At 51.2% G+C, this 25,436-nt stretch overlaps 2 protein-coding genes across 6 annotated transcripts in view; one reads left to right on the top strand and one right to left on the bottom strand.

Annotated features, from left to right (window-relative positions):
- Window positions 1-223: 223 nt before the first annotated feature.
- DUOXA1 (dual oxidase maturation factor 1) lies at window positions 224-11,830 on the bottom strand. 5 transcript variants are annotated; one of them, XM_054715545.1, is made up of 8 exons: window positions 11,786-11,830; window positions 11,013-11,145; window positions 4,023-4,199; window positions 3,632-3,689; window positions 2,826-2,960; window positions 2,364-2,577; window positions 1,885-2,102; window positions 225-1,187 (listed from the first exon to the last, which is right to left on the bottom strand). In XM_054715545.1, the coding sequence occupies exons 3-8, from the start codon at window positions 4,167-4,169 to the stop codon at window positions 931-933; spliced, it is 1,029 nt and encodes a 342-aa protein (XP_054571520.1). In that variant the 5' UTR covers window positions 4,170-4,199; window positions 11,013-11,145; window positions 11,786-11,830; the 3' UTR covers window positions 225-930. The 5 variants fall into 5 exon arrangements, with proteins under 5 accessions (XP_054571518.1, XP_054571520.1, XP_054571519.1 ...); XM_054715544.1 differs by lacking the exon at window positions 11,786-11,830 and adding an exon at window positions 11,427-11,605; XM_008143091.3 differs by lacking the exons at window positions 11,013-11,145; window positions 11,786-11,830 and adding an exon at window positions 11,427-11,476.
- Window positions 11,831-11,950: 120 nt separating this feature from the next.
- Window positions 11,951-25,436, top strand: part of DUOX1 (dual oxidase 1) — a 35,328-nt gene continuing 21,842 nt past the window's right edge. Inside the window, exons 1-15 of the mRNA XM_054716279.1 lie at window positions 11,951-12,036; window positions 14,128-14,201; window positions 16,600-16,683; window positions 16,880-17,044; window positions 17,809-17,996; window positions 18,186-18,387; window positions 18,534-18,700; window positions 19,134-19,194; window positions 19,331-19,427; window positions 20,863-20,953; window positions 22,267-22,369; window positions 22,625-22,797; window positions 23,920-24,095; window positions 24,286-24,404; window positions 25,045-25,182. Of these exons, the coding sequence (XP_054572254.1) occupies window positions 14,144-14,201; window positions 16,600-16,683; window positions 16,880-17,044; window positions 17,809-17,996; window positions 18,186-18,387; window positions 18,534-18,700; window positions 19,134-19,194; window positions 19,331-19,427; window positions 20,863-20,953; window positions 22,267-22,369; window positions 22,625-22,797; window positions 23,920-24,095; window positions 24,286-24,404; window positions 25,045-25,182 (1,822 nt within the window). The 5' untranslated portion in view covers window positions 11,951-12,036; window positions 14,128-14,143. The remainder of the gene's footprint in view (window positions 12,037-14,127; window positions 14,202-16,599; window positions 16,684-16,879; window positions 17,045-17,808; window positions 17,997-18,185; window positions 18,388-18,533; window positions 18,701-19,133; window positions 19,195-19,330; window positions 19,428-20,862; window positions 20,954-22,266; window positions 22,370-22,624; window positions 22,798-23,919; window positions 24,096-24,285; window positions 24,405-25,044; window positions 25,183-25,436) is intronic.

Genomic DNA, 25,436 nt, shown 5'->3' with positions numbered 1-25,436 from the left:
GATTCTCTCCATCTGGAAAATCCAGAGGAACCCAGGAAAAGATCTGGGAAAAGGGCGCCCTCTAGCGAGCTCAGAGGAGATCCGACCGGAGCCAGCATGTTCCTGAGCCACCCCAAGAGGATGGTAAGGGCTCGGTGGAAAGAAAGCTCGCCCTCCCACTAACACACCAGTGGGATCCCCCTCCGCTGGCCCAGCTGAGTGAGCTAAGAGGAAATGGCGTTTTGGAGTTTACTCACTAATTCCAGTTTATTCACTATGGAATGGTGTTGAGGTCCAAGGTAGATGTCAGCAAGGCATAAAAATGTAAATCCTGGGATTTTTTAAAAGGTCCTTGGCAAGTCTTACAATTTTATTTAGCAAACCTGAGAACTGAAACTCAAAGAGAATGTGGCACAGGTGGTTAATATTAGGCCAGGGTAAGAAGTTTGGTTTCTTCTCTCTCCAAGTGTCCCTTTCATTGTACCAAGAGGTCACACAAGCTGGGGGAGTAAAGGAAGAACAAAGGGGACCCCGGAAAAAGGAAAACAAGAGGTGTGGAGGGATGAGAGGGGCCACAGAATCACACCGTAACTGCGCCCTGCACCACATCATTATGGAGGTGACGCTAGTTTTCAATAAATGGAATCTGGAACAGGCAACGCATCGAAAAAAGGCAGGGTTGCTGTGTGGAAACTTTTGGTCTTACCATGTGACAAGGTTTATGGGCGGTTCCAATATCTGTTCAGCACCTTAGGTCTTTTTTATTTTTATTTTTTTAACGTCTTTTCTTTTGTTTTGTCAACATTGATAGATAGAGTCTCCTTTTACGACTCCACTGGAGCTGGAGGGCTGATACAACCCATTCTATGGGCAGTTCTGGAGGGAGGTTAGGGGGGTTCAAAGGAGGTCTGGAATCACCTTGGAAGGTGGTGGCCACCAGGGAGAGGAACCTTATAGGGCAGGGTCAGGCATTCTGGGTTGCTCCTCCTTACAGCATGCCTGGGAGGAAGCCTCTGACAGAGGAATGTCCTGGGGCTCAGGACTCTCGGCTGTGGACCGGTAGCGGGGGCTCAGGAGTCCCCCTTCTTCAGGATTCCACTCCAGCCCAGGGTTCTCCCCTACACTCTGGTTGAAGAAAGCCTTCAGTCTGTGGGGCTTCATCCTGTGGGCCACCACCATGGCCAGGCCCAGCAGCACACAGAGCAGTCCTGGGAATGAGGCGATAGGTGTCTTGTTTAGTAATGACAGCACCCTCCCAAGGACATGTTCTCCTAAGAGCATCAGAACAACTCTAAAGGAGGCCTGGCGTCCTGGCTTCAAGGCAATTTGGGCTCAGAGAGGCGGTTGTGAGTTTTGGACTCTAAGCCAAATGCTTTCAATTACATCCCAGGAGAGAGAGAGAATGAATATGGATCTGAAAACAGAAAACCCTGAGGAAGGGCAGGGCACAAAGAGGAGGCATAGGAAAGGGCACGAGGGACAGACACAGTGGGTGGGACAGGAGAGGACAATAAAACTGCAGGACACTTGAAGGCTATATGAAACAGGGACAGAGAAGGGTTCTAGGAATGGGGGGACACAAGAAAAATGTTTGGGGGAAGTGGGAGGGGACATGAGATTAAAAGATTTGGGAAAGAGTTGGACAAAGAGATAATTAGGGGATGAGGCACTTGACAGAGAAAGAGAGAAGACAAGGGGGAGTAGGCATATACAAAAAGAGAGGGGACGTGAAACTGGGGAGAGAAAACCCAGAGATGAGGGATATAAGAGGAATGGGGCTTTAAAGAAGGGAAAGGCATCCTGGCCCCCAGACCTTCAACCTCCCCCTGCCCCAACATAATGGTCCCTGACCCTCCCTCCCTGGCCCTGAGCTCTCCGGTGCCTGTCTTCAGGGCTGAGCCTCACCTGTGGTCAGGGTGATCCAGAAGGCAGGTCCACGGTGAAAGTGCAGCATAGCAGTGCCCATGCGCAGAGGACAGGGGGGGATGAGCGGCGTGGCCATGGAGAAAAAGATCAGTCCCAACAGCTGGAAGATGCCCGTGGCAAGCAGCATGTGGCAACCATAGACCAGCACAGGCATGGACAGCATCACGTTGGCCAGCAGCCAGCAGAGGAATGCCACCCTGGAGAACCAGGACCCCGTGAAGGCTGGCCCAGGCACCTCTACCTGGAGGGCTCCAGGTGGAGGCTCAGGGACCCAAGGATACCCCAAAGATGTGAGGTAGGGATTTCTGCTTTGGGATTCCCAACTGAGTACCGTGGTGACTGGCACCACCTTCCTCATAAGAATTGTAATATAAGGTGGGAGGGGGGGTGCGGGGGGGGAGATGGCTAGAAACCCTGTTCCTGGGTCTAGAGCAATAGGGCCTCCCGCCCACCCTCACCACAGAATGGCCGAGGTGTAGTGTCCCGCCAGGCGGTACTGGCCATGCAGGCCACATGGGCTGGTCGGGGTGAACTTCTCAGCCAGGTAGAGCACAGGGTCTGGCAGTCCCTTCTCCAGCGCTCTTGCATACTCCTCAGCATAGCTCTCCCCTAGGCGCCAGGTGAACTCCTCGTTGTAGTTGATAGTCTCATTCAGCTGCTGCACTGGGGTCCCTGGGAAATGGGGCAGCTGTGCTCAGCAGGGACCCAAGGGCCAGAGTGGGGCATTTGCCTGGGTAAGGGGCTCACCACAATGGGCAGAGGGACAGGAGCTGGTCTCAATGGAGAGAAGGCAGCTTCGAAGGCCTGGGAATTTCCCTTCCTACCATCCCCCTACCTTGCTCTTTAGACCACACCAAACTAGAGCCCAAAGACACAGAGCAGAGCTTTCCCCTCCCTCACCGGCAAGAGCCCTTCCTCACCTGTGAGTGTGATGTTGACTCCTCCCAGCCCAACATGGAGCCCAACATCAGCGCTGATCCACTGGGAACTGAAGGCCTTGTATGATGTGTTGGTGCTGACCTGGCCCACAGACCACTCAGAACTGAAATTCACAGCTGGGGTTGGGGAGTTGGACATATGGGAACTCAGGGAGTTCCGGGCATTGCTGAGTTAGAGTCAGAGGGAGAGCCACAAGGGGACCATGTCTGTTTTGCTCATAATTGTATATCCATTAACTGGCCTAGGGTCTGGCTCATGGTTGGTTTGCCAATAAGGTGTGAGATGAATCCTAGATTTCCCTTGGTCGTGCTCCTCTTATCCCTCCTTCCCTTTCTCTTCCTGTTTAGAGAGAGCTACTCAAGCAGCTGAGGGAGGAAAACATTAATGTAATAAACCATGTTGGGCAAACACAGCTTCAGCTTTGAGACTTCATCTCTCCTACTTGCCTAATTCTCAAAGCAAAGCAAGCAGCCCTCCCCCCCATTCCCTCCCTCCATTATCCAAAGGCCTTCTCCCCACAGACATTCATTTTGATCTGCTTTCCTCTGAATAAAAATGTTATGAAGGTTGGAGAGATGTGTCCAGGATGGTTTCCCAGGGCCCACACCCCTCTGAGCAGGGGTAAAAGTGAGGGGATATGGCCACAATGAGGGAGGCATGTGGGCAGGTGTGGAAGACCACCCTGAAGCGGAGGCTCCCCTGAGGAAACAAGGAGACGCCAGACCGGCTGCTGAGGGAACCAGATGGGACGGAGGCACTGCCTGAGACAGCTGTGCTTCACACTCACCCAGGATCACAGCCCCGATGAATAAGCTGGTCACCACCCGAAACAGCCAGAACAGCCTCTGAGCCATGACAGGGTGGGTGGGTTTAGGAAGGAGTACCCTCCTCCCAAGTCCACCCTTCCTCTTTCCAGCCTTGGGATTACTCGGTGGATGGAGCTCAGAGTGCCTGGCAGGCACATAATAGGTGCTCAACAATCATCTGTTGAATCAGTGAGTGGGGGAGCTCTCTGCTGGGCGGGTGCGGGGGGGCGGGGGAACAGGTTGGGGGATGTTGCTTTCTCAGGACTGAAGCCTGTTTCCTGAGTCTAGTTATAGTGAGAGAATATGGCCCCCTCCCCTCAAGGCCAAGGTCTCTCTGGGGCCCGGGTCCCCAGGGCTGGGTTTGTTTCTTACCATTTTGCCCCGAATGCCAGGCAGGATGATGATGAAAGTGACAAGTGCAGTAAGAAAGATGGTGATGATGATGGCCAAGGTGGTGTCCATTGGGAAGGTTGGCTTGGGGCCAGCATAGAAGGGGAATGTGTGTCCAAAAGCAGCCATTTTGGTGGGGTTGTGCAGGGAAGGCAGATGCTGTACAACAAGGATAGATGTTTATTGAGTGCCCTGTGTGCCAGGCACTGTTCTTGGTGCTGGAGATACAGCCGAGAATAAACCAGATCAGGCTCCTCTTCTCTTGAGCTCACCAGACTCCACTGTTACTGCCATTCCCCTGCCCCTCAGCCACCCATCTCCCCCTGTGCTGGCTGTGAAAGGATGAGGGTCTTGGCAATCAGTCTCTGTGGTTCCATGTTCCCTTCCTAACCTCCAGCCCCCTAAATCAGTGCTGCCACCACCCTGGAGGCTTCTCTGCTTCCTTTGGCACTGTCTTAAGAGACACAATTCTTTTTTTCTTTTTTTTTTATCTCCCTCAGGCCTCCAGACATATCACAGAACATAAAAAGAGCTATATTTACTATCAAGTGAAAGCGTAAGGGTGAAAGATAGTACAGATGACACAAATTTCCTCCTCAGTCCCCAAAGGAACAAAGGTCAGACAGCTCTGCTAAGTATATGATCCAACTATATTATCAGAGGGCTGATTTCCAGACCTGGCACAGCCCACACTCGTCTGTCAGCTTCCTCAAGTGCCTGGCTCCAGCTCTGGCTACTCCAGAACAATTGAGCTGAATTGAGTTCACCTCAATAAGCACTGAAGAAGCACCTGCCATCCACCAGGCATGGCGCCAGGGCCAGAGGCCAGATGTCCTTCTACTGCACACATCATCAACCGCAGCCTTCCTCCTTGACTTTAATTCCCAGGCCTTATTTCAGCTCAAACACTGGCTCAGCTCTTCTCTGCCTGTTCCCTGATCTCAGAGCTAGATTTACTCTAATTTGTCCCTTTGCAGACAGATAGTGTGTTTTATTAAATCCAGACAGAATGGATTACAAGACACACTATTACTTTCTGCGAAAGAAAGAAACTACAAATTAAACCATGACAGCCATTGTTGGTAAGATACACCTCAATATCAGAGATGTCAAAATGTGAGAATAAAGTACATTTTACAATCAATGATTCCAGCTCTGCTCATTTCCCTGAGTGTGATCTGTACTGGGATCTTGGTTTGCACAGGAGGCTCCATGCTTTATAGTCTGACTAGAGGCCCGGTGCACGAAATTCATGCACGGGGTGAGGAGGAGTCCTTCAGCCCGGCCTGCACCCTCTCCAATCTGGAACCCCTCAGGGGATGTCCGACTGCCTCTCGCAATCCGGGACCACTGGTTCCTAATTGCTTGCTTGCCTGCCTGATTGCCCCTAACCAGCTCTGCCTGACTGCCTGATCACCACTAACTGCTCCCCTGCTGTCCTGATTGCCCCTAACCACCTCTGCCTTGCCCCACTCCTGGGACTCAGGATTCCCTCCTCTAGCTGGTCGCAGGCACCCGGGACCCAGGCTTCCCTCCCTCTGGCTGCCCCAGGACTGCAGGGCGGCGGCTTGTCCCTCTCCCAGGTCACAGCCTGGCTGGTCCCCATTCCTCTCTCACAAGCTTATTTGTGCCTGGCTGGTCCCCATTCCTCTCTCCTTAGTGTGATGGTGTGAGGGCGTGATGACCATTTGCATATTAGCTCTTTATTATATAGGATGAGAGTGAAAGAACAAGCTTTGGAGTTAAGTAGCTCTATATTTGATTTCCACCTCTGCCTCTTGCAAGTAACCTGACCTCTACAGAGAGTTTTATTTAAAAACTAGAGGCCTGGTGCATGGATTTGTGCACCGGAGGGTCTCTTGGCCTGGTCTGCGCCCTCTCACAATCCAGGACCCCTCAGGGAATGTTGGACTGCCAGTTTTGGCCTGATCCCAACAGGCCAGGCCAAGGGACCCCACCAGTGCACAAATCTGTGCACTGGGACTCTAGTATGCATATAAGATCTTAGGTTAATCTCTTCCCACCCTCCCCCCTCCCCCCTTCCCTCTGAGATTCATCAGTCTGTTCAACGTTTCCATGCCTGTGCATTGAGTGTCTGTTCGTCATAACTACCAGTCAAACAGCAGAACTGTGGCATAGGATTTTATATATATAGACTAGAGACCCAGTGTACAAAATTCGTGCACAGGTAGGGTACCTAGGCCTGGCTGGCAATCAAGGCTGATCTGTGGGGCAACTGGCAGGGTGATTGGGGCCCCAGCTCATACCCACCTTGGCCTGGCACTGCCCACCCGCCAGCCCCGCCCCCAGCCATCAGTTGCTGTCTCGCTCTCATCGGGGCCCATCGGGGCCAGCAGCACCTCTACTGCTGCCTGCTGCCAGCACCACATCACTGATGCCCACCATGTTCCATGCCACCCCCTGGTGGTCAATGCACATCTAACTCCCAGTCAGGTCGAACTGATTAGTCAAACTCCCGCCCATGGGGACAATTTGCATATTAGCCTTTATTATATAGGATGGGGATGATAATAATGTTTACATCATAGGGTATAAAATGAGACTGTGTATGTAAAGTGCTAAGAATAGTACCTGGAACAGAATATCAATACATGGAAGCTACCAGCTTGGGAAGGAGATGACATTCTATTATTTCATTTATCTCCAATCCTTTTTGGAGAGAACTGGCTGGAATCAGTTCTGGGTCTGGTTCCAGTCCTTCAATGAATAATTTAACATTAAGAAGGCAAATGACAACTTCCCCAGTTGTCGTTTCTTTATCTACAATTAGATATGATGATCTTCGAGTCCCTTCTAGTTCTAAATACTGTGATTCTCCTACAAAACATCATAGCTCCCAGACTTACCCTTCCTTCTGGGCTGGATAGTTTCTTAACTTGTCAACTCTCCCATCCCAGAGGAATGAGTATCTCTTTTTCTTCTGGGCTCTGACACCAACCCACCCTGCCTTCACCACCACCTTTCTCATAGCTTATGCTTCTCAAATCTATGTTTCTAAGTAGACCTCTTCTCTGGGCTCCAAACACAACAAGGTCAATTACCCCATGGGCTTTTTCACTTGGATGTTCCATGGATGCCTCAAATTTAACAGGTCCCAAACTGAATTCACTGTCTCTATTTTGCTTTTCATTTTGTATCTTTTTGGTCACCACTCCATTAATCAAATAATACAGAGACCTGGAATATCTTACTTCTTAAATATTTATTGAAACCATCCATGCATTTCCTTCCCTACTGCCTCTGCCCTAATTCAGCCTCATCCTATCTTGCCTGGTGTCAGAACAATATTTCTAACAAGCAAATATAATTATTTCAATTTTTTGCTCTGGGTAAAATCTATTCTCACCGTCACATAGAAAGTCCTTTGTAGTCTGGTCTCACCTACCCTTCCATCTCCATCTTTCACTCAGCCTAATCTCTAGCCACACTGAGCTATTGGTCTTTCTCAGAATCTGACATGCTCTTTCAAGCCTTCATGCCTTTGTATGTGCTATTTCCTCTGCTTGGAATGCTCTTACCTTCTTGGCAAACTCCTTTTCACTTTTCAAGTCTCAGCTTGTGTTGACTCCTCTGTGAAGGATGCTATCAGGTCTATGTGAATGTTCCTACCTCTAATGTTCTGATTGCATTTTGAACACACCTTCGTCCATGATCCCAAAATCAACTTATAGTCTGTTTGAACATCTCCCTCTCTTTTAGTTTTGAATATCCTTATTCCATCTTTGCAACTCCTGAACATAGCATATACTAGTACTAATCAGTCTGTGGATCAAATGAATGAATATTATGAACTGGTTCCTCCCTGTGCAGGCAGCATCTTCTTTTGGAACACAAGAGGGAGCTATATTCCCTTATTGTCATTAACATTAATTTGAGTTCTCACCAATATAGGGCTAAGGACTGGGCAGGAAGGGATTTGACTAACCATGTCAATTTTTAATGATTTCACAAAATTTTCAGAAAGTATCTTCCAATGGTTGGATTCTCCAAAGCATGAACGTTCATTTTTAATTGAATCTGAAACATACATTTGAACTCTGGCTGAACATGAGTAACAGAATTTGTGGATTAAATTATTTTGTAAAATATGTGATAGTAGTATTTATTTTATGTTTTAAAACATTTTAATTTATTCCAGAGAGGAAGGAAGAGGGAGAGAGAGATAGAAACATCAACGACGAGAGAGAATCACTGATCAGCTGCCTCCTGCATGCTTCCCACTGGGGATCAAGCCTGCAACCCGGGCATGTGCCCTGAACAGGAATCATGCCTTGACCAGGAATCAAACCGTGATCTCCTGGTTCATAGGTCCGGTTGCTGAGCCACACGGGCTGGACAGTGATATTTATTTTAAAGCACATGTTTATTGACCTAAGAATTTAAATTTATGATACCTAAGATGAAACCATTATAATTTTGATGAAAGGCTATATTTTTTAGGAAGTCTATAAAATGTAGCATATCTTGGTTAGTTAGTAAGATAGGAAGATAAAGCAAGTTTGCTAATACATGTTACGTTCTGTAACTTCAAAAACAAATATTTGCAATATAAACAAATAATAGTGTAATGTGTTTTTGTCAGGGTCACGTTATTCCTGCATTTATTTGAAAGGGAAGTTAAACAGTATGTTATAAGAATGGCTCATCCCTATTAGTATGGTGCATCAAAGAAACACTACAAAAGGTTTTCTGTATCCTAAGCACAGAACATTGTTAACTTATTTCCAGTTCTCCAAAATACTTATTAAAGATGACTAAAGCAAAGAGATAATTGGTGAGTGAAATTTGCATTGATTAAGTTTTTTTGTTCAATTTAATGATTTAGGTCTTCCTTAAGCTACATTACCTAGTTTTTTTTACATATTTTTTATTGATTTCAGAAAGAAAGGGAGAGAGAGAGAGAGAGAGAGAGAGAGAGAGAGAGAGAGAGAGAGAAACATCAAAGATGAGAGAGAATCATTGGTCGCTGCCTCCTATAAGCCCCACACTGGGGATCAAGCCCACAACCCAGGCATGTGCCCTGACCAGGCATCAAACCATGACTTCCTGGTTCATAGGTCGACGCTCAACCACTGAGCCATGCTGGCCAGGCAACATTGCCTAGTTCAGTGGTTCTCAACCTTTCTAATGCCATGACCCTTTAATACAGTTCCTCATGTTGTGGCGACCCCCAAACATAAAATTATTTTCTTTGCTACTTCATAACTGTAATTTTGCTAATGTTATGAATCGTAATGTAAATATCTGTTTTCCGATGGTCTTAGGCGACCCTGAATATAAAAAATATCTGTTTTCTGATGGTCTTAGGCTCTACAGAAGCGGTTCTCAACCTGTGGGCCGAGACCCACAGGTTGAGAACCGCTAGCAGGGTCGCCTAAGACCATTGGAAAACAGATATTTACATTACGATGCATAACAGTAGCAAAATTACAGTTATGAAGTAGCAACAAAAATAATTTTATGGTTGGGGGTCACCACAACATGAGGAACTGTATTAAAGGGTTGTGGCATTAGAAAGGTTGAGAACCACTGGCCTAGTTTTTAAAGTTAATTTTTCATGATCCTGATCTTAATTTGATTTTCATTATTTAGCTAGCAGGCCTCTCCTGCATGAAAAAGTGGGACTAAAATGAAAAGTCCCCACATCCAGCAATCCTGCTTTTCCTATGGAGCTTATCATTTCCCTTGGAACACCTTCCTCCCAGATTTGCCAAGAAGGGTATGACAGTAGAATTTCTTCTAATCTGATAAAAATCTCATGTCAGTCTTCACTTGACCCACTTCTCCCTGAGCTCACCACTATGATTGGTATATAAACACAATGTATATTGATATTAATAAACACTAGGAACAATCAGATATGCAGCTACACATTCATATAAACAGAAATACAGGCACAACAAGGAAGAAGTTCTCAGTAACAGACATCTAGACACCAAAACCCTGCACCAGACGCCCCTGTAACAAAACTGGGGTACTTTTTCACTGGGGCAGGCCAATCCTCACACTTTGGGGCCCTCCTTTATTACCTGACCTGGAAAGATGAGTAACACCTTTTCCCTTTCTGAGGTCCCTTAAAATACTGAAGCATTTCTCATACTAAGTTGTATTCCAGACACATCCTACCTACCATAGGATGAAAAGAGACTCCCATGTATGTATGAAGGGCCAGCAAGAAATAGTTCCAATCTTTAGGAAAACTGATCCTACTACAAGCTATAGTCCCCAGCATCCAAAGTTCTTAGCTGCTTTCTTACTGCTCTGTAGCCTCTCTTATAGCTTGACAGGAATTTCTTCCTGAAGTCTCCTGCCCACCTCCCCCATCTATGGAACCCATAGGGTAAGGACTATTAATTCTCTCTACAAATGGGGAGTGGGTCACATGTCTGGAGTTGCTGGGAGCTCTCATTGGGTTAGGGTTAGGGTTAGGGTTAGGGTAATGTGATTGATGGCTTATTTCTCTGGTTGGGGTTGACCCCATTAAAAGTTTGCAGCCCTGGCTAAAGAGACCCTGTCAGAAACTCCTGTCCCCGCCTCTCTTCTTCAAGAACCTGTGTGTGGGCATGTGTATGTGCGTTGTTGCACTGAAGGAAACATTAAATGGAGAATCAGCACAAGATCCGAAAAGTAGGTTGAGACAAGGATCTCCAGTAAGAGGACTGAGGTAGTAAGGATCCAGGGATACTGAATCATACAATCCAAACTATCCAGACTTTAGCTAAGCCAGGATAAGGACTGGATGTCTGTAAGTCTTGTGGCATGTATGGCCTTACAAGATTTTTCTTGCTTCCTCTTAGTTTCTTACCAAACTTTTTCTTTGAAAATCTGGTTTTGATCCGGTTGGACACCAGAAGTGCGCCCCTAGGGGCCCGGGCGAGGGCGGCACTTCAAGCCACCCTCCAAAGGCACGGGGACTGCACCAACTCCAGCAGCCACAGCCCCGCCACTCACATGGTACCGGGGTTCCCCACCTTCGCCTCTTCCAAACAATGCGTGCGTGGCAGCTCCCGCCGCTGGCCTCCTCCTATGGAACCTCACACGCGACGCTCTCCGGGGTGGAATCAGGGGACCTGGTCCGGACGGTCTGTCAAGAAAGCGCGCGCCCTTTCTCTCCGCGGGGCTCCCTTCCATCCCCCACTTTTCTCATCACTTAAGGACCAGGCTCTGACCCGACAAACCGGGTCCCGGATGCTTCTCCGCCTCTTATTTTAAGTCACCCTCGACCTTCTCAGACTGCAGCCCAGGCTCCGCGGCGCTACCCCACACCAGCCTGGCACAGAGGAGGGACAGTGCCCCTCCGCAGCCACCCCTCAGACTCCTGTGTCTCCTCCCCCATGCTCGGCTTCGGGCAGCTCCAGCACAAACCTAGCGATGCAGTCCGGGGCGCGGGCGCCGTGACACCTCCGAGATCTCACGGTGAACTCCTCGGGGCTGGCGGGGGTGGTTAGCACCGTCTCCAACAGGGTCTGAGGATGGGTGCCTTGCCTGGACCCCTGGCCAGGTCTTCGGGTCTTGGTCTTAGAGCCCAGAACCAGCGGTGCGGAGAGGATTTAGGGAGCGCCTCTCCGTCCCGCTGCACCCTTTCCGTCTTGCACTCCCAGCCTCAGCGGACCCATGGAAGCGGACTTGCCCTTTTCGCTCTCCACGTGGCCACACTAGCTGAGCCCTAGCCGCGGACGCGAACTTTCCCTCCACTTGGGTCCTGCGAGCACGTGGCGTCTCACCTTGCGCGCCCGGGTCTCCACGGAGCACCTCGGCGGGTCCCCAGTGCGCCGGCTTCTATCCCGCCCCATTTCGCCCCGCCCTGCCGTAGATCTGGGGTGCGCCGACTCCTCTTCACCACCCGCCCCCCAGCCCCGCCCGTCCTGGCGCAGAACTAGAGAGGGAGCTGGACGAGAGCGGGCCTCCCGGGCCCAACTTCCAGCCAGGCGGGAGCCAAGCCGCAGTCCCCGAAGCGGGGACTCCGCAGCCGCAGGTCAGATTCCGGAGGGGCTGCCCTGGGCCTGCAGATCTGGCGCTGGGAGGAGAGGGACGGGGGGCGGGGGGGGGGGGGGGAGGGGGAGGGGGCGCCGGGGGAGCTCTAGCGGCAGAGGGTGCCCCAATCCGCCAATTTTTGAGGGAAGGGGAATTCAGCCTGACCCTCCTGCGCCTCCGTTCTTAGCCTCGGGCTACAGTGGGTCCCGTTAGGGCCTATCCTCCACCCACCAAGGTTTGGGGAGACTAGATGCTTTGCGGTCTGGGGACGTTGGGTGACCTGGTTTGCTTGGGCGTTGGGGAATCTCTCCGAGCTCGTCCTGGCAGCAGCACATCATGCCAGGGAGGGAACTGGGGGCTTTTAGAGACCAGGCTTTCCTCTTCAGTCCTCCCTTGGGACCAAGCTGGACTCCCTAGGGCCTTGACTCCTCTTTCCCCACCCCAGAGTCACCGCTGTAGGACTTCATGGCTGGGAAAGTTGCCATGTGGGTCAAGAAGGAGGCAGGCCTGTATTCTCTTCCTGGTTCTGCCACTGCCTGGGGCGTCACAGCCCTTTCCTGAGGTTGTGCCTTCCTTTCAAGGCTGGTAAAAAGTTAGGGAACAAATGTGCTGTGTAAATCCCCGTGGCTACCCACCCACAGGGAGAGCTTATTACTGGCCCACCTTCTCATTCAGGTGGTTCCCACAGCCTGGCCTGCAGGCTCGCTGCATGCTTTTGTGGATTGGGTGGTACACTGGTGTCCGGACCAAGGATCCAGAAGCCAGAGTGGTAGGGGAGAAGAGGCAGGACATTCTAGATCAGGGAAGGACCACTGTGGGCACTTCAGCATGTCCAGCCTTATGGCTTCAGCCATCCAGAGCCCTGCTCTTTCTTCACAAACTATCTAAGGCTGGTATCTGGACAGTCTCTGGGATGGAGTGGGTAGAACACTAAGCTTTTGAATTACGACAGGGCCTACATTTTTTTTTATTTCTTTCTTAATTTTTATTTTTTATTTTTATTGATTTCAGAGAGGAAGGGAGAGGGAGAGAGATTTAGAAACATCAATGATGAGAGAGAATCGTTGATTGGCTGCCTCCTGCATGCCCCACACTGGGGATCAAGCCCACAACTCGGGCATATGTCCTGACCAGGAATCGAACCATGACCTCCTGGTTCATAGGTCGATGCTCAACCACGGAGCCACGCTGGCTGAGCTCATTTCTTCAATGAGAGAAGGCCAGTGGGGGTGAGGTCACCCTCTGGGTTCCCTCCTCTGTGACTAGACAACCTATCCAGGAGCCCTGAGGGTTTGGCTGGAGATGAGGCTTTCCATGAGCTCCCACCTTCCTCCACTAGATAGTTCCCCAGCCCCACTCCATCCCCAACCTCCATATTGCCTGTAGGAGGTCTTCACTGGCGTTGGGCGCTCCCTGTGCCACTCAGAAGCCCCAACCTGAGCCCCCTGCTGCCTCTGTTTCCCTGTTGTCCCTAGGTGATTTATTGGCCTGGGGAGAGCGAGCAGGAAGTTGGCATTAAACACAGGAGCCCCTTTGAGTTGACTCAGAGGAGCCAAGCTCCAGCCCACACTCTCTATATTACATTTACATAACACCTGCCACTTTTCAATCCCACATTTGAGTCCCAAAACCATGCTAGGAGGTAGACAGTTCAGACATGTTGACTCCCATAACTGGAAGAGGAAACCAAGGTCCAGACCAGATAAGTGATCTCAGACCCACACAGTGGACTGGCAGTGGCACCATGTCCTGGCCTCCTCACAAGGCTCTGTCCCAGGACCACACTTCAGTAAGCAAGGCTTTCCACTTACTCTTGGGCAGTAAAGTCCAGGAATGTGAGGGTTTCTGTGTGCTCTGTTCATCACTTAATCTCCAGTGCCGAGGCCCATGCCCAGAACATAGAGGGTGTTCATCAAGTAATTTGTGAATGAGTGAAAGATTCTTGGGAGGGAGGGAGTCTCCTGCTCTGTGCTACTTACTGTGGCCTTGACCCAGCCCCATGCCTGGATTCATGCCAAGGCTCTGCCAAGGCCCTGACCCGACTTTCCTTAATTGCTGGGGTTCATTCTCTCTATACTCTTTCTTTTTCTAGGGTCTCCATTTTCATCATGGGCTTCTGCCTGGCTCTGGCATGGACACTCCTGGTTGGGCCATGGATACCCACTGGTGAGTACAGATTGGAGGAGAATCATGGCTAGGAGCAGAGGAACCCAGCGTCTTCTGGGCTTCTCCAAGGACAGAGGCTGAATTACATTCATTTTTAGCCCTACTCCCTGGCTAACACAGTAGCCTGTAGGTGCTCATTCCAGCTTGTTGATTGTGCCTTCCTTTCATGTCAAGTATGGGCCAGGAGAGTAGCTCTGAGGTCCTGTCCTTAGTCTGAGTGGGTGTCCCTTTGGCTAATGAGAGTCCCTTTTTTTTTTGCTCTGTTCTCTGAGCTGAGGAGAGGGGGAGACACAGCCCTATGGCCTCCACCCCTGACCCCAAATAGAAAAAGATTGATTAGACACAGAAGAAAATAAAGGATCTTGGGGTCAGATTGGACTGAATGCTGACTTCCTCAAAGGGAAGTCACCAATGTTCTAGAACAATATGATTAGGGGGGAAAATCCACAAGAGTTTCATCTTGTTACCTTTGGCTTTGGATAGTCTCTTACTAAAATCTGAGGCAATTTCCTACAGTCTGGGTCTCTGAGGAGGGAAGTGGGCTTAAGGTGCCACAAATTAGGTTAAAAGAGCAAGTCTCTGATCATCAGGGGTGGGGATGCAAGAACAGGGAGCAAAGAAAATCTGTGAAATGATGTCCTGGCTGGCGGCATAGGGTGGTGAGCCAGCCCCTGCAGCTTCTCCCTTGCCAGAGCTGCTCACATTTACATTTCTTCCAGCCTTATCTATGCCTTGGCCTTAGATTTTCCTTTTCTCTTGCCTCTAATTCCCAAGAGGCATTTTCCCCATGCCCTCCCCAACAGCCCACATCCCTTGTTCTGCCACAGTTCATTTTATTTTAGAGATAGAATGTATGTGGCTGCCCTATTTCTGCCCCAAGTCCTGATCCTTAGTTGGGTTCTGCAGAGATGGAAAAATTTTCCCTTCATTCCTTCTTGATTCTTTGGCTTCTTTGCCATCCTAAGCTGAGGAGTGGGATAGGGGTCTGGGGCATCAACGGGGAGAAGGGAAATTCATAAGACAATAGGAAGAGCAGATGTTTGCCCTGCCATCCAGACCAAAAGTTATCTCTGGTATTAACCCTCTTTCTGGGCCACGCCCCCCTACCTAATATTTTTCAGGTGGTTGAGAAAAAAGTAGTTTTTTTTCTTGAGTCTGCTATATCTTGATTGCCTTCAGCTCAAAATAATCCACATGCCAAAGTGACATATTTTGGAGTCTCTTATTCTGCTCCTCCTCAGTTCTTTGCTCACATATCAGGGCCTGAGTCATTTTTCCTCTCTGACGACCTGGTGTGTGTGTGTGTGTGTGTGTGTGTGTGTGTGTGTGTAGAGAGGGAGAGAGAGAGAGAGAGAACACTATGGGACAGAAGAGTAGCTCTGAGATCCTGTCCTTGGTCTGAGTGGGGAGACAATCTGAGGACTAGGTCTCCCTCTGGCTAAGGAGAGACCTTTTCTTTGCTCTGTTCCCTGAGTTGAGGAGAGGGGGAGACTCAGCTCTATGGCCTCCTAGTTTGGGGAAAGGAATCTGGCTTGTCATCTGATCTACTGGCCAGAAGGACCCCTGCTATATTTCTGATTCTGGATCCTTCCCTCTGCCCCCATTACCTGAGTTCTTCCCTCAGCAGCTGAGTACTCCCTCCCAAACCCTAGATTTTTGGAGTAAATAGGATCAAGAAAAGGAATTATATGGGGGACATGTTGACCCCCAAAGAAAAGGGGGGGCAAGGTTATCCACTTGACTATCAGTCCCTGATCCCACCCAAGAAACTGGAAAAAGGATCAAAACCACAGCTCTGCAGCCCACATCCTTGCCCTGGGCTCTGCTCAGCAGGAGAAGGCCAAGCCCCTCTCCACACTGCCCCTGCCTGGGGATGGATCAGAGAATGACATGTCCTTTCCTGGGTGGAAGAGTGGCTTGCTCTTTGGGGGTGGCTGGCTGTTTGGGGGTGGCTAGCTCTTGCTCTGTGTGATGTCTTAAGGCTTGGAATGGCTGCTGTCCTGCCATGTCCCCCGGGAGCTGAGGTGTGAGAGCAGTAAAAGTCTCTTGCATCTCCTTCCCCATTACCCCTGTTCTCTGCTTCCTCTTTCTCTCTGAGGCCATTTGTCAGCACACTGCACATGGCTACCTGGCTACAATCCTTAAGTGCTCCCTGCCATATATGTCCCCCCTGCCCCTCCCCCCCCCCACACACACAGCTTAAAGATTGGGCTTGAATTTGAACATCACTTTGCTCTGATTGTCTCCCTCTGTACCCTACCCTACCTCCCACATCTGTGCTGGATGTCCACTTTCTGCTGACCCCAGTGTCAGGCTCACAGGACACAGATTCTGCAGGCCTGCCCATCCTCTCATGTACTGACTTGCCCAGCTGCCCCTTCCCTCCATCCTCACACAGGAGCTCAGAACCCCATTTCCTGGGAGGTGCAGCGATTTGATGGATGGTACAACAACCTCATAGAGCACAGATGGGGCAGCAAAGGTAAGTGAGAGTCAAGCGGATACAGAGCCCAGGGTTAGGATGGTACCCACCGCTTAGGGGCAAGGACTGGCAGGCACCAGCAAAGGCTTATCCATTCCCAAGGTTTTAAGATCTGTGGTATGGAGGAAGCCTGGGAGAGAGGAGGTCAGGGAACCCCTCTGAGGATTGGTCCTTGTCCCTACCCATCCCATTCCAGGCTATCGGCTGCAGCGCCTGGTCCCAGCCACCTATGCAGATGGTGTGTACCAGCCCTTGGGAGAACCCTACCTGCCTAATCCCCGCACCGTCAGCAACACTGCCACGAGGGGCCCTGCAGGGCAGGCCTCCCTGCAGAACCGCACAGTGCTGGGGGTCTTCTTCGGTAAGGGCCCCAACCTGTAGGGCATAGAGGCCAGGGGGGTCAGCTAGACACTTCTATGTCTGAGGGGGACTCAGAGAATGAGGGAGAGAAGTGTTGGAGGGTCAGAGAGACAGGGGAGAGAGATGGAGGCGCAGGCAAGAGGTGGGGTAGGGGTGGGAGCAGAGGGATAAAGTCTGGTGAGAAGAGGAATAAATGTGCCCCAGATAGAGCTGTTGATGGGGTAGAAGCAGGAGCATGAAAATAATCTGGTGGGGACTCGGTGGGGACTCGGTGGGATGCTCTTCTCACTCCCTGCCTCTGTGGCTCCTAAGACAGGCTCAGTACGGGGTTCTTCGCCTGGCAGGAGGGCTGGCGGGTGTGGAAATGGGGTTGCCAGGGCCTAGTGACGGGTTTGTTTGTTGGCTCACAGCAGGAATGCCAGGCTCCTGCTAGTCATTCAAAATGCCCACACCTGCTTCTCAGTGTCCACCATGCCACCCAGGCATGGGCAGGCTGCTCCCAGCAATGGGTTGGAACCCATGCTGCCGAGGCACACTCACTGGGCACCTCCCAGTTACCAAGGAGAAGGCCAAACTGTCAATGCAAACAGTTTGGACCAGGGTGTAACGCAGCACTGGGAAGGAATGGGTGAGGTCAAGGCTGGGACTTGCCCATAATGGCTGTGGAGTCTTTGGCAGCTTGGGGCTGGGGGTGGGGGAACTAGCTTCCTGGGGAAGAAAGGAGCGTGGGCTTCGCGGGCCCTAGCGCCCTCCCTGTGTGGGCAGGCTACCACGTGCTCTCGGACCTGGTGAGCACAGAGAGACCTGGCTGCCCCGCCGAGTTCCTCAACATCCGGGTCCCGCCCGGAGACCCCGTGTTCGACCCCGACCAGCGCGGGGACGTGGTGCTGCCCTTCCAGAGGAGCCGCTGGGACCCCAAGACCGGACAGAGCCCCAGCAACCCCCGGGACCTGGTGAGACTGGGCAGTTGGCGGGGCAGGAGCGGGATCCCAGGCAGGTGGGGCTCCGGGCTCCGGGTCTGGCAGGTCGTGCGGGGAGAGGATCCCCCACCCCACCCACGGACACCCGCCTGGCCCTGGTCCTGCCCCCTCCCCCCCCACCACCCCTTACCCGCCTCAACTACCCCCTTGCTGACCTGTCAGACCAACGAGGTGACGGGCTGGCTGGACGGCAGCGCCATCTATGGCTCCTCGCACTCCTGGAGCGACGCGCTGCGGAGCTTCTCTGGGGGACAGCTGGCGTCGGGGACCGACCCCGCCTTCCCCCGGGACGCGCAGGAGCCCCTGCTCATGTGGAGCGCGCCCGACCCCGCCACGGGACAGCGCGGGCCGCGGGGGCTGTACGGTGAGGCCGCGGGGCCGCCAGGGGCGCGGGAGGGGCGGGCGGCCAGGGCCGGCTGCGGGGCGGCGCGGGCTGGGGGGTGCGCGGGGGCGCTCCCCCGGGTCACACCGCCTCTCCTCTCCCTCCTGCGTCCCCCCTGACGGAAGCAGCCTTCGGGGCAGAGCGAGGGAACCGCGAGCCCTTCCTGCAGGCGCTGGGCCTGCTCTGGTTCCGCTACCACAACCTGTGCGCACAGAGGCTGGCCCGCGAGCACCCGCGCTGGGGGGACGAGGAGCTGTTCCAGCACGCGCGCAAGAGGGTCATTGCCACCTACCAGGTCAGTGACACGGCCCTCCCCACGCACCCTCATGTCCTGCTCCACGGAGACTCTGCTCCCCTGCAGAGCCCTCCATCCGTGGACATCGGCCACCCAGAAACACCCTTTACTGGACAGCTGGTGACCAGGACCGGGTGACCCGCCTTCCCTGGCTCGCAGGACCCCCTGCTCATGTGGAGAGCTAAAGTCTAGGAGTGATAGAGAGGCAAAGTGCCATTTACACAAGAGATGTAGCTGTGTCCTCCCTCCCCTCCCCCCCAAATCCCTTGTTCCTTGTGGGGAGAGGCCTCAGCTCCCCTCCCATTTGAGTTGCCTTTCCCATGACTGCCCCTGCCTGGTCGTCCTCTCCCACTGAAGCCTTCCCTGGGCTCAGATCCCTCCTGGCCTGGCAGCTGGAGCATTCGCTCCACCTTTCCTCTTTCTTGACCCTCAGAACATTGCTCTGTATGAGTGGCTGCCCAGCTTCCTGCAGACTACACCCCCAGAATATACAGGTGAGGGCGTGGGGGGCACCTGTGTTGAGGGGAGGTTGTGGTTGGGATCCATAGGCAGAAAGAAGACAGGTGGATGCCTGTTATGGGAGGATGGAGGGTTAAGGAGTTTATTTCTCCTATTCTTCCCATGGGGCAGGGTACCGCCCTTTCCTGGACCCCAGCATCTCTCCAGAGTTCCTGGCAGCCTCTGAACAGTTCCTCTCCACCATGGTGCCCCCTGGCGTCTACATGAGGTAAAGGAGGGCTCAAATGTGTGTTGGGAAGTGAGGGGCAGGGTGGGGATGATATTGTCAATTGAGAAAATTGCCCTCTTGAGTCTTCAGGACAGGATTATCAGGGGACAGTGAACCAGGAGGGGAAGAATAAAAATAATTGTTTAAAAAGATACATTATTGTGGTTTTTAAGCACTTTAGGTCCATATTCCTGCAACTGGTGTAGATATTAATCCTCCAGTTTAAGACTGGCTAATTGAGGCTCAGAGGCTGAGTCATACAGCCTGTTGTGCTGAAGTTGACACTACCCTGGGGGCATTTTTAGCTGTAAATACAGTACTTGGAGCTTATAAACCTTTTGGAGAAATTATAATAAAAGTGTGAACCTGACCATTGTGGCTGAGTGGTTGAGCGTTGACCTATGAACCAGGAGGCCACGGTTCGATTCCCGGTCAGGGCACATGCCTGGGTTGTGGGCTCAATCACCAGTGTGGGGTGTGCAGAAGGCAGCCAATCAATGATTCTCTCTCATTATTGATGTTTCTATCTCTCTCTCTCTCCCTCTCCCTTCCTCCCTGAAATCAATAAAAAATATATATTTTAAAAATGTCTGAGAGCTGAAGAAAATATAGACTCCAAAATAATAAAAAGGGGACTTTAACTAAAAATTAATTAAATGTATACAAAGCAAAGCATGTCAGTTTATTTATTTATTTTTTACAATTGATTAGAATTTAAAACTTCTTTTTCTGGAACAATTTCTGTTGTTCCACGTATTTATGCATTCACTGATTGTTTCTTGCTTTGACCGGGGATCAAACTCACAACCTCAGCATATCAGGATGATGCTCTAACCCAGTGGTCAGCAAACTCATTAGTCAACAGAGCCAAATATCAACAGTACAACGATGGAAATTTCTTTTGAGAGCCCAATTTTTTAAACTTAAACTTCTTCTAACGCCACTTCTTCAAAATAGACTCGCCCAGGCCATGGTATTTTGTGGAAGAGCCACACTCAAGGGGCCAAAGAGTCGCATGTGGCTCGCGAGCTGCAGTTTGCCGACCACGGCTCTAACCAACGGAGCTACCGGGCCAGGGCTGGAACTATTTCTGGATATGCCTGATGATGGCCAAGGAATCATAGCAATTGAGTTATTCATAGACAAGTAATTTCAAAAGAACAATTAAAAATTCTTTCAAAATGTATATGAACATGTGGAAAGAGAGAATGCACAAGAGAGCATGAGCAAACTCTATGGGTGCATTTTTAGATATTTGGTCTGATGTGGGAGAGGGACCTCCCCAAAACCAGATTGTTCAAGACCTACCCTGAACACATACCAATTCAGGGAAGCCATGGCCTGGCCCCTCGCTACAGCCTTGGAAACCAGAGCTGATGCCTGACATTAGGACCTTGGGGTCTCAGTCACCACTCCCCTGCTCCTTGCATTTCAGAAATGCCAGCTGCCACTTCCAGAGGGTCATCAATCGGAATTCAAGCGTCTCCAGAGCTCTCCGGGTCTGCAACAGCTATTGGAGCCGAGAGGTCAGAGCTGGGGACATTTATGTGGGTGGGTATGTGTATTGTGTGTGTTTGCATGCGCACACACATGTGTATTAGGGTATGTGGTGAAAGTGGGCAGTAGGGCTGAGACAGCCAGCAGCTGGGATGGGCTGGGGTGGAGGAGGCAGCCTGGGGACCAAAGCCATCTCTCCTACCAGTGTCTGAGATGACGGGTAGCTGTACATGGTCAAAAGTCAACCCTCTACTCTCACCTCAGGACTGTGCAAGTGTGGCTGTACATTTATTGCTTCCTTCAGGTTTTTCTTCTCCCTTGGCAGCTCTGAGTCCCCATAAGCCTTGGAGTACCCCAGCCATTCCAGCCCCCAAAGAAACTCTCCAATTAGACTTCCCTAAGGCAGCAAATGAATGTGTTTTTGTGGGTTGGAGGCAAGGAGAAGGGAGGGATTCTGAGAGATTACCAGGGATAGTCTGTCCATCCAAACCAGGTCAGTGTGGGTCAAGAGCATTGATCATTAATTTAAAGCAAACGCAGAGTGTTCATAAGAGGGAAGGGAGGAGAAAGGAAAAGAGAGAAGAGGAAGGCATAGGATCAGAGTCATGGAGCTGAGTTTAAAGAGACCTCCATGTCCTCCTAATCCTTTTTTTTTAAAATGTATTTTATTGACTTTTTACAAAGAGGAAGGCAGAGCGAGAAGGATAGAGAATTAAAAACATCGATCAGCTGCCTCCTGCACACTCCCTACTGGGGATGTGCCCGCAACCAAGATACATGCCCTTGACCAGAATCGAACCTGGGACCCTTCAGTCCGCAGGCCGACGCTCTATCCACTGAGCCAAACCGGTTAGGGCCCTCCTACTCCCTTTTTATTACTTTATTAATTTTATTTCATTATTTTTTTTACTCTCTAATGCCCTTTTTTAGTAAGGGAAGGGCACTGAATTCAGAGAGATCCTATTACTTGCCCACAATTACACATCTGGTTACTAAACAGAACAAGAACCAAGACCTGTATCTTCTAGTGTCTTTGTCAACCATGATCTCAAGTCTGTTTCTAAAATAGAAGAAATAATGAATAAATAAATAAAATAAAATAGAAGAAATCAAGTTTTTGGTTCCTTGTGCTCATGGAGACCTTTCTCCCAGCAGCATGGGCTCTGGATGAGGACATCACTCACTGTGAGTGGTGCATCAACCTGTGGAAGAGCAATGACCCACCAGTTTGGGAGTGAACAGCAGGACTGAATAGAGAACGTAGACTTATAGGCGGAGGGAGTCTGATTGCCCAAATTCTGGCCCCCTTAGCCACACTTTTCTCCTCTCCTCACGCCCATAGCACCCAAATCTACAAAGAGCTGAAGATGTAGACGCGCTGCTACTGGGCATGGCCTCCCAGATTGCTGAACAAGAAGACCACGTGGTGGTTGAGGATGTGCGAGGTGAGGCCAAGACTGGCCTGTAGGCTGTGCACCCCTGGCCCCTGGGAGGAGGTTCAGCTGGAGCTACAGAGCCAGACAGGGCGGGGTATCCAGGCCTGGGAACCTGCACTGTCTCACTGCCGAGAGAGCTTCTGTCCTGATGGCCACAGCTCCCACAGCTTAAGTCCCCATGGGGCTGGTGGGAGCCTGGGGGATGGGCCAGAGGAGCTTTGGTGTTGCTGAGCTCCCTGAGACTCTCTGCTGTCAAATTCACAGATTTCTGGCCCGGGCCACTGAAGTACTCCCGCACAGACTACTTGGCCAGCAGCCTGCAGCGGGGCCGGGACCTGGGCCTGCCCTCTTACACCAAGGCCAGGGAAGCACTGGGCCTGCCTCCCATTACCAGATGGCAGGACATCAACCCTGCACTCTCCCGGAGTCATGGCACCGTGAGGAGTGGTCGGGACCCAGAGGGCAGGGTGGGAGGGCCATGGGAACACTGGCCTGAGACACAGAAGATGGGCAGTGAGACCCGGGTACCAGAGACAAGCACCTGCTGAGAGGGGCAGGGCTCACCCACCTTGCTTTTCCCAGCATCATACACCAGGCTGTAGGTTACCAGACCAGCAGGAGTTGGCTTTAGACTCTGCAACTGTGCAGATCCACCAAATGTTTGTTGGGCATCTACTGCATGCCAAGCCCTTAGTAGACATTACCTCATTTACTCTCCCCAGATTCCCTGGGTGGGTATAAAAGGTCCTTGACTCAGGAACAAGTCGTACCTTTGCACACTGTTATTCAAGCTGCCTTAGGGGAGTCAGTTCTCACACCCTACGCTATCACCCAGCCAACAGACTAGTTTTAGCTGCCTTAACATCTTGGTACAGCAGGGTTTCTATCATTGATGACAATGTTATTGGCCTTTGCCCTTACTATTTGATAAAATTGTTGGAAAATAGAGAATTGGAAGACCAACAAAGATGTGATATGTGTGTGGGGCTTGTAAACTTTATAAAATCAATATGAAGATAAGAATCAGCAGGCATATCCAAAGTAGCAAATCTTTAGCTTCAACTGCACCTCATTGGGATTAAACTGGTCAAGTGCTTATTTACACTGTGAAGAAAAGAACTAACGTAAAGGTGAGGCGGAATATGCTGCCCATATATTGTTGAAGACTGTCTTTAAAATACAATGTATATGTAGGGATTTGATTTTTTAAACACTTTTTTAGATCTAAAAAATGGAAACCTTTTCTAACACATCATTCTACCATTTAACATTTGCACTGATTTGATTCTTGAACTTGTATACCTTTCCAAGACTAAGTTACGTAGGGGATTGGCTGCCTAATTTATTCCAACTTTGTAAAACAGGCAGCTGAATCTGTGAGAGAATTCCCATAATGAGTGAACTTATGTAAAGCACTCAGAGCAGTGCCTGGGGCATAATAACTGAGTTAGTGTTACTGTCATTTATTATTATCCCTAAGGCTGATCCCTGGGAACCATCTCTTTGCCTGAGGGTGATGCCAGGTCCTTACACTCACTCCTGTCCCTTCTTGGCCCCAGGTGCTGGAAGCCACCGCTGCTCTGTACAACCAGGACCTGTCCCTGCTGGAGTTGCTCCCCGGGGGGCTCCTGGAGAGCCACGGGAACCCCGGGCCCCTCTTCAGCACCATAGTCCTCGACCAGTTTGTGCGCCTGCGGGATGGTGACCGTTACTGGTTTGAGAACACCAGGAATGGGTAAGGCCTGCCTGGGTTCCCACCTCAGACTCCAGACCCTCTGCCTATAAGCAGCCCACATGGACCCTTGATTCCCAGCTGGCACTGCCCATCCCCAGTCCCTCTGGGGCTCTTTCCTCATCTGGATCCCTGGGCCTGGGGCCTGCATCTCTCTCCCTCTCTGAGAACACCCCGCCTCTCTCACCCCCAGACTCTTCTCTGAGGAAGAGATCGCAGAGATCAGAAACACATCCCTCTGGGATGTTCTAGTGGCTGTCACCAACGTGGACCCCAGTGCCCTGCAACCCAATGTCTTTTTCTGGCATGTGGGTGAGTGGCCAAGGGGTGCTTGCAGGGGTTTGGGGTCTGGAGTTTCTTTCCTCCTCAGCCATGGGTTTGGCTCAGTGTGGCTGGGCAGTAGACTCCAAGGGGGGAGTGAACTATGGTTGTGCCCTTGGGAACTTTGGATCTGGACACCAAGGTTGCCACTTACAGCTACGTAGGTTTTCCCCTACACAACTCCAGGTGCCCGAGTGAGGGCAGGGCTGAGACTCAGAGAGTCCTGGTAAGGAGACGCATTCAGCTGGGATGGGGCTGGGGTGGGTGGGACACTAGGAGGGCTAAGTGTAGTGAGGATATCCCACCCCCACAGCAGTGACAACGGAAGGGTTCTGTGTGTGAGTGTGTGTGTGTGTGTGTGTGTGTGTGTGTGTGTGTGTGTACACACGTGCATAGGAGGGAAAGAGAGAGGTTGAGGTTCATTTTGGACCCCACTTGTTACCCAAGTAGGAAAACACCACATTCTTGGTACAATGGCAGAGACAATGACAGGGGTAAGCAGCCTCCTCCCCTCTGGTACCCAGAGCCACCACCATTCCCCCTTTCTGCCACCCTCGTCTCCTCAGTGATGCTGTGCCTGAGCCTGTGGTCCAACAGCCCCCCAGGACTCTAGCTTTCTCTGCCTCCCCAGGAGACCCCTGCCCACAGCCAGGACAACTCAGCACGGAGGGCCTGCCAGCCTGTGTTCCCCCTGTCATGCGGGACTACTTCAAGGGCAGTGGATTTGGCTTCGGGATCACCATTGGGACCCTCTGCTGCTTCCCCCTGGGTAAAAGTGGTGGGCAGGGTGGGGTTGGGTAAGAGATGCAAGCTGGGAGGAGGGTTGGTTCCATCTGTGGCATCAAGCCATGTTCCTCTGGGCAGATGACAAAAACATCAGAGGCAGGAGGAGACACAAGAAGTGTCTGACCTGCAGATAAGTTGGCACCAGGGAGAATTGCCCCCCTGTTCTCAGGGCCCAGATTGGTCAGGCATCCCAGGAATCCACGATCCACAGCTCTTTGTAGGAGCCTGGGCCTGTCA

The sequence above is a fragment of the Eptesicus fuscus genome, chromosome 5, assembly GCF_027574615.1.
Source record: "Eptesicus fuscus isolate TK198812 chromosome 5, DD_ASM_mEF_20220401, whole genome shotgun sequence".
In the NCBI taxonomy this organism is placed as follows: Eukaryota; Metazoa; Chordata; class Mammalia; order Chiroptera; family Vespertilionidae; genus Eptesicus; species Eptesicus fuscus.
The sequence above is the reverse complement of the archived record's forward strand: the minus strand, read 5'-3'. Positions and strand labels throughout refer to the sequence as shown.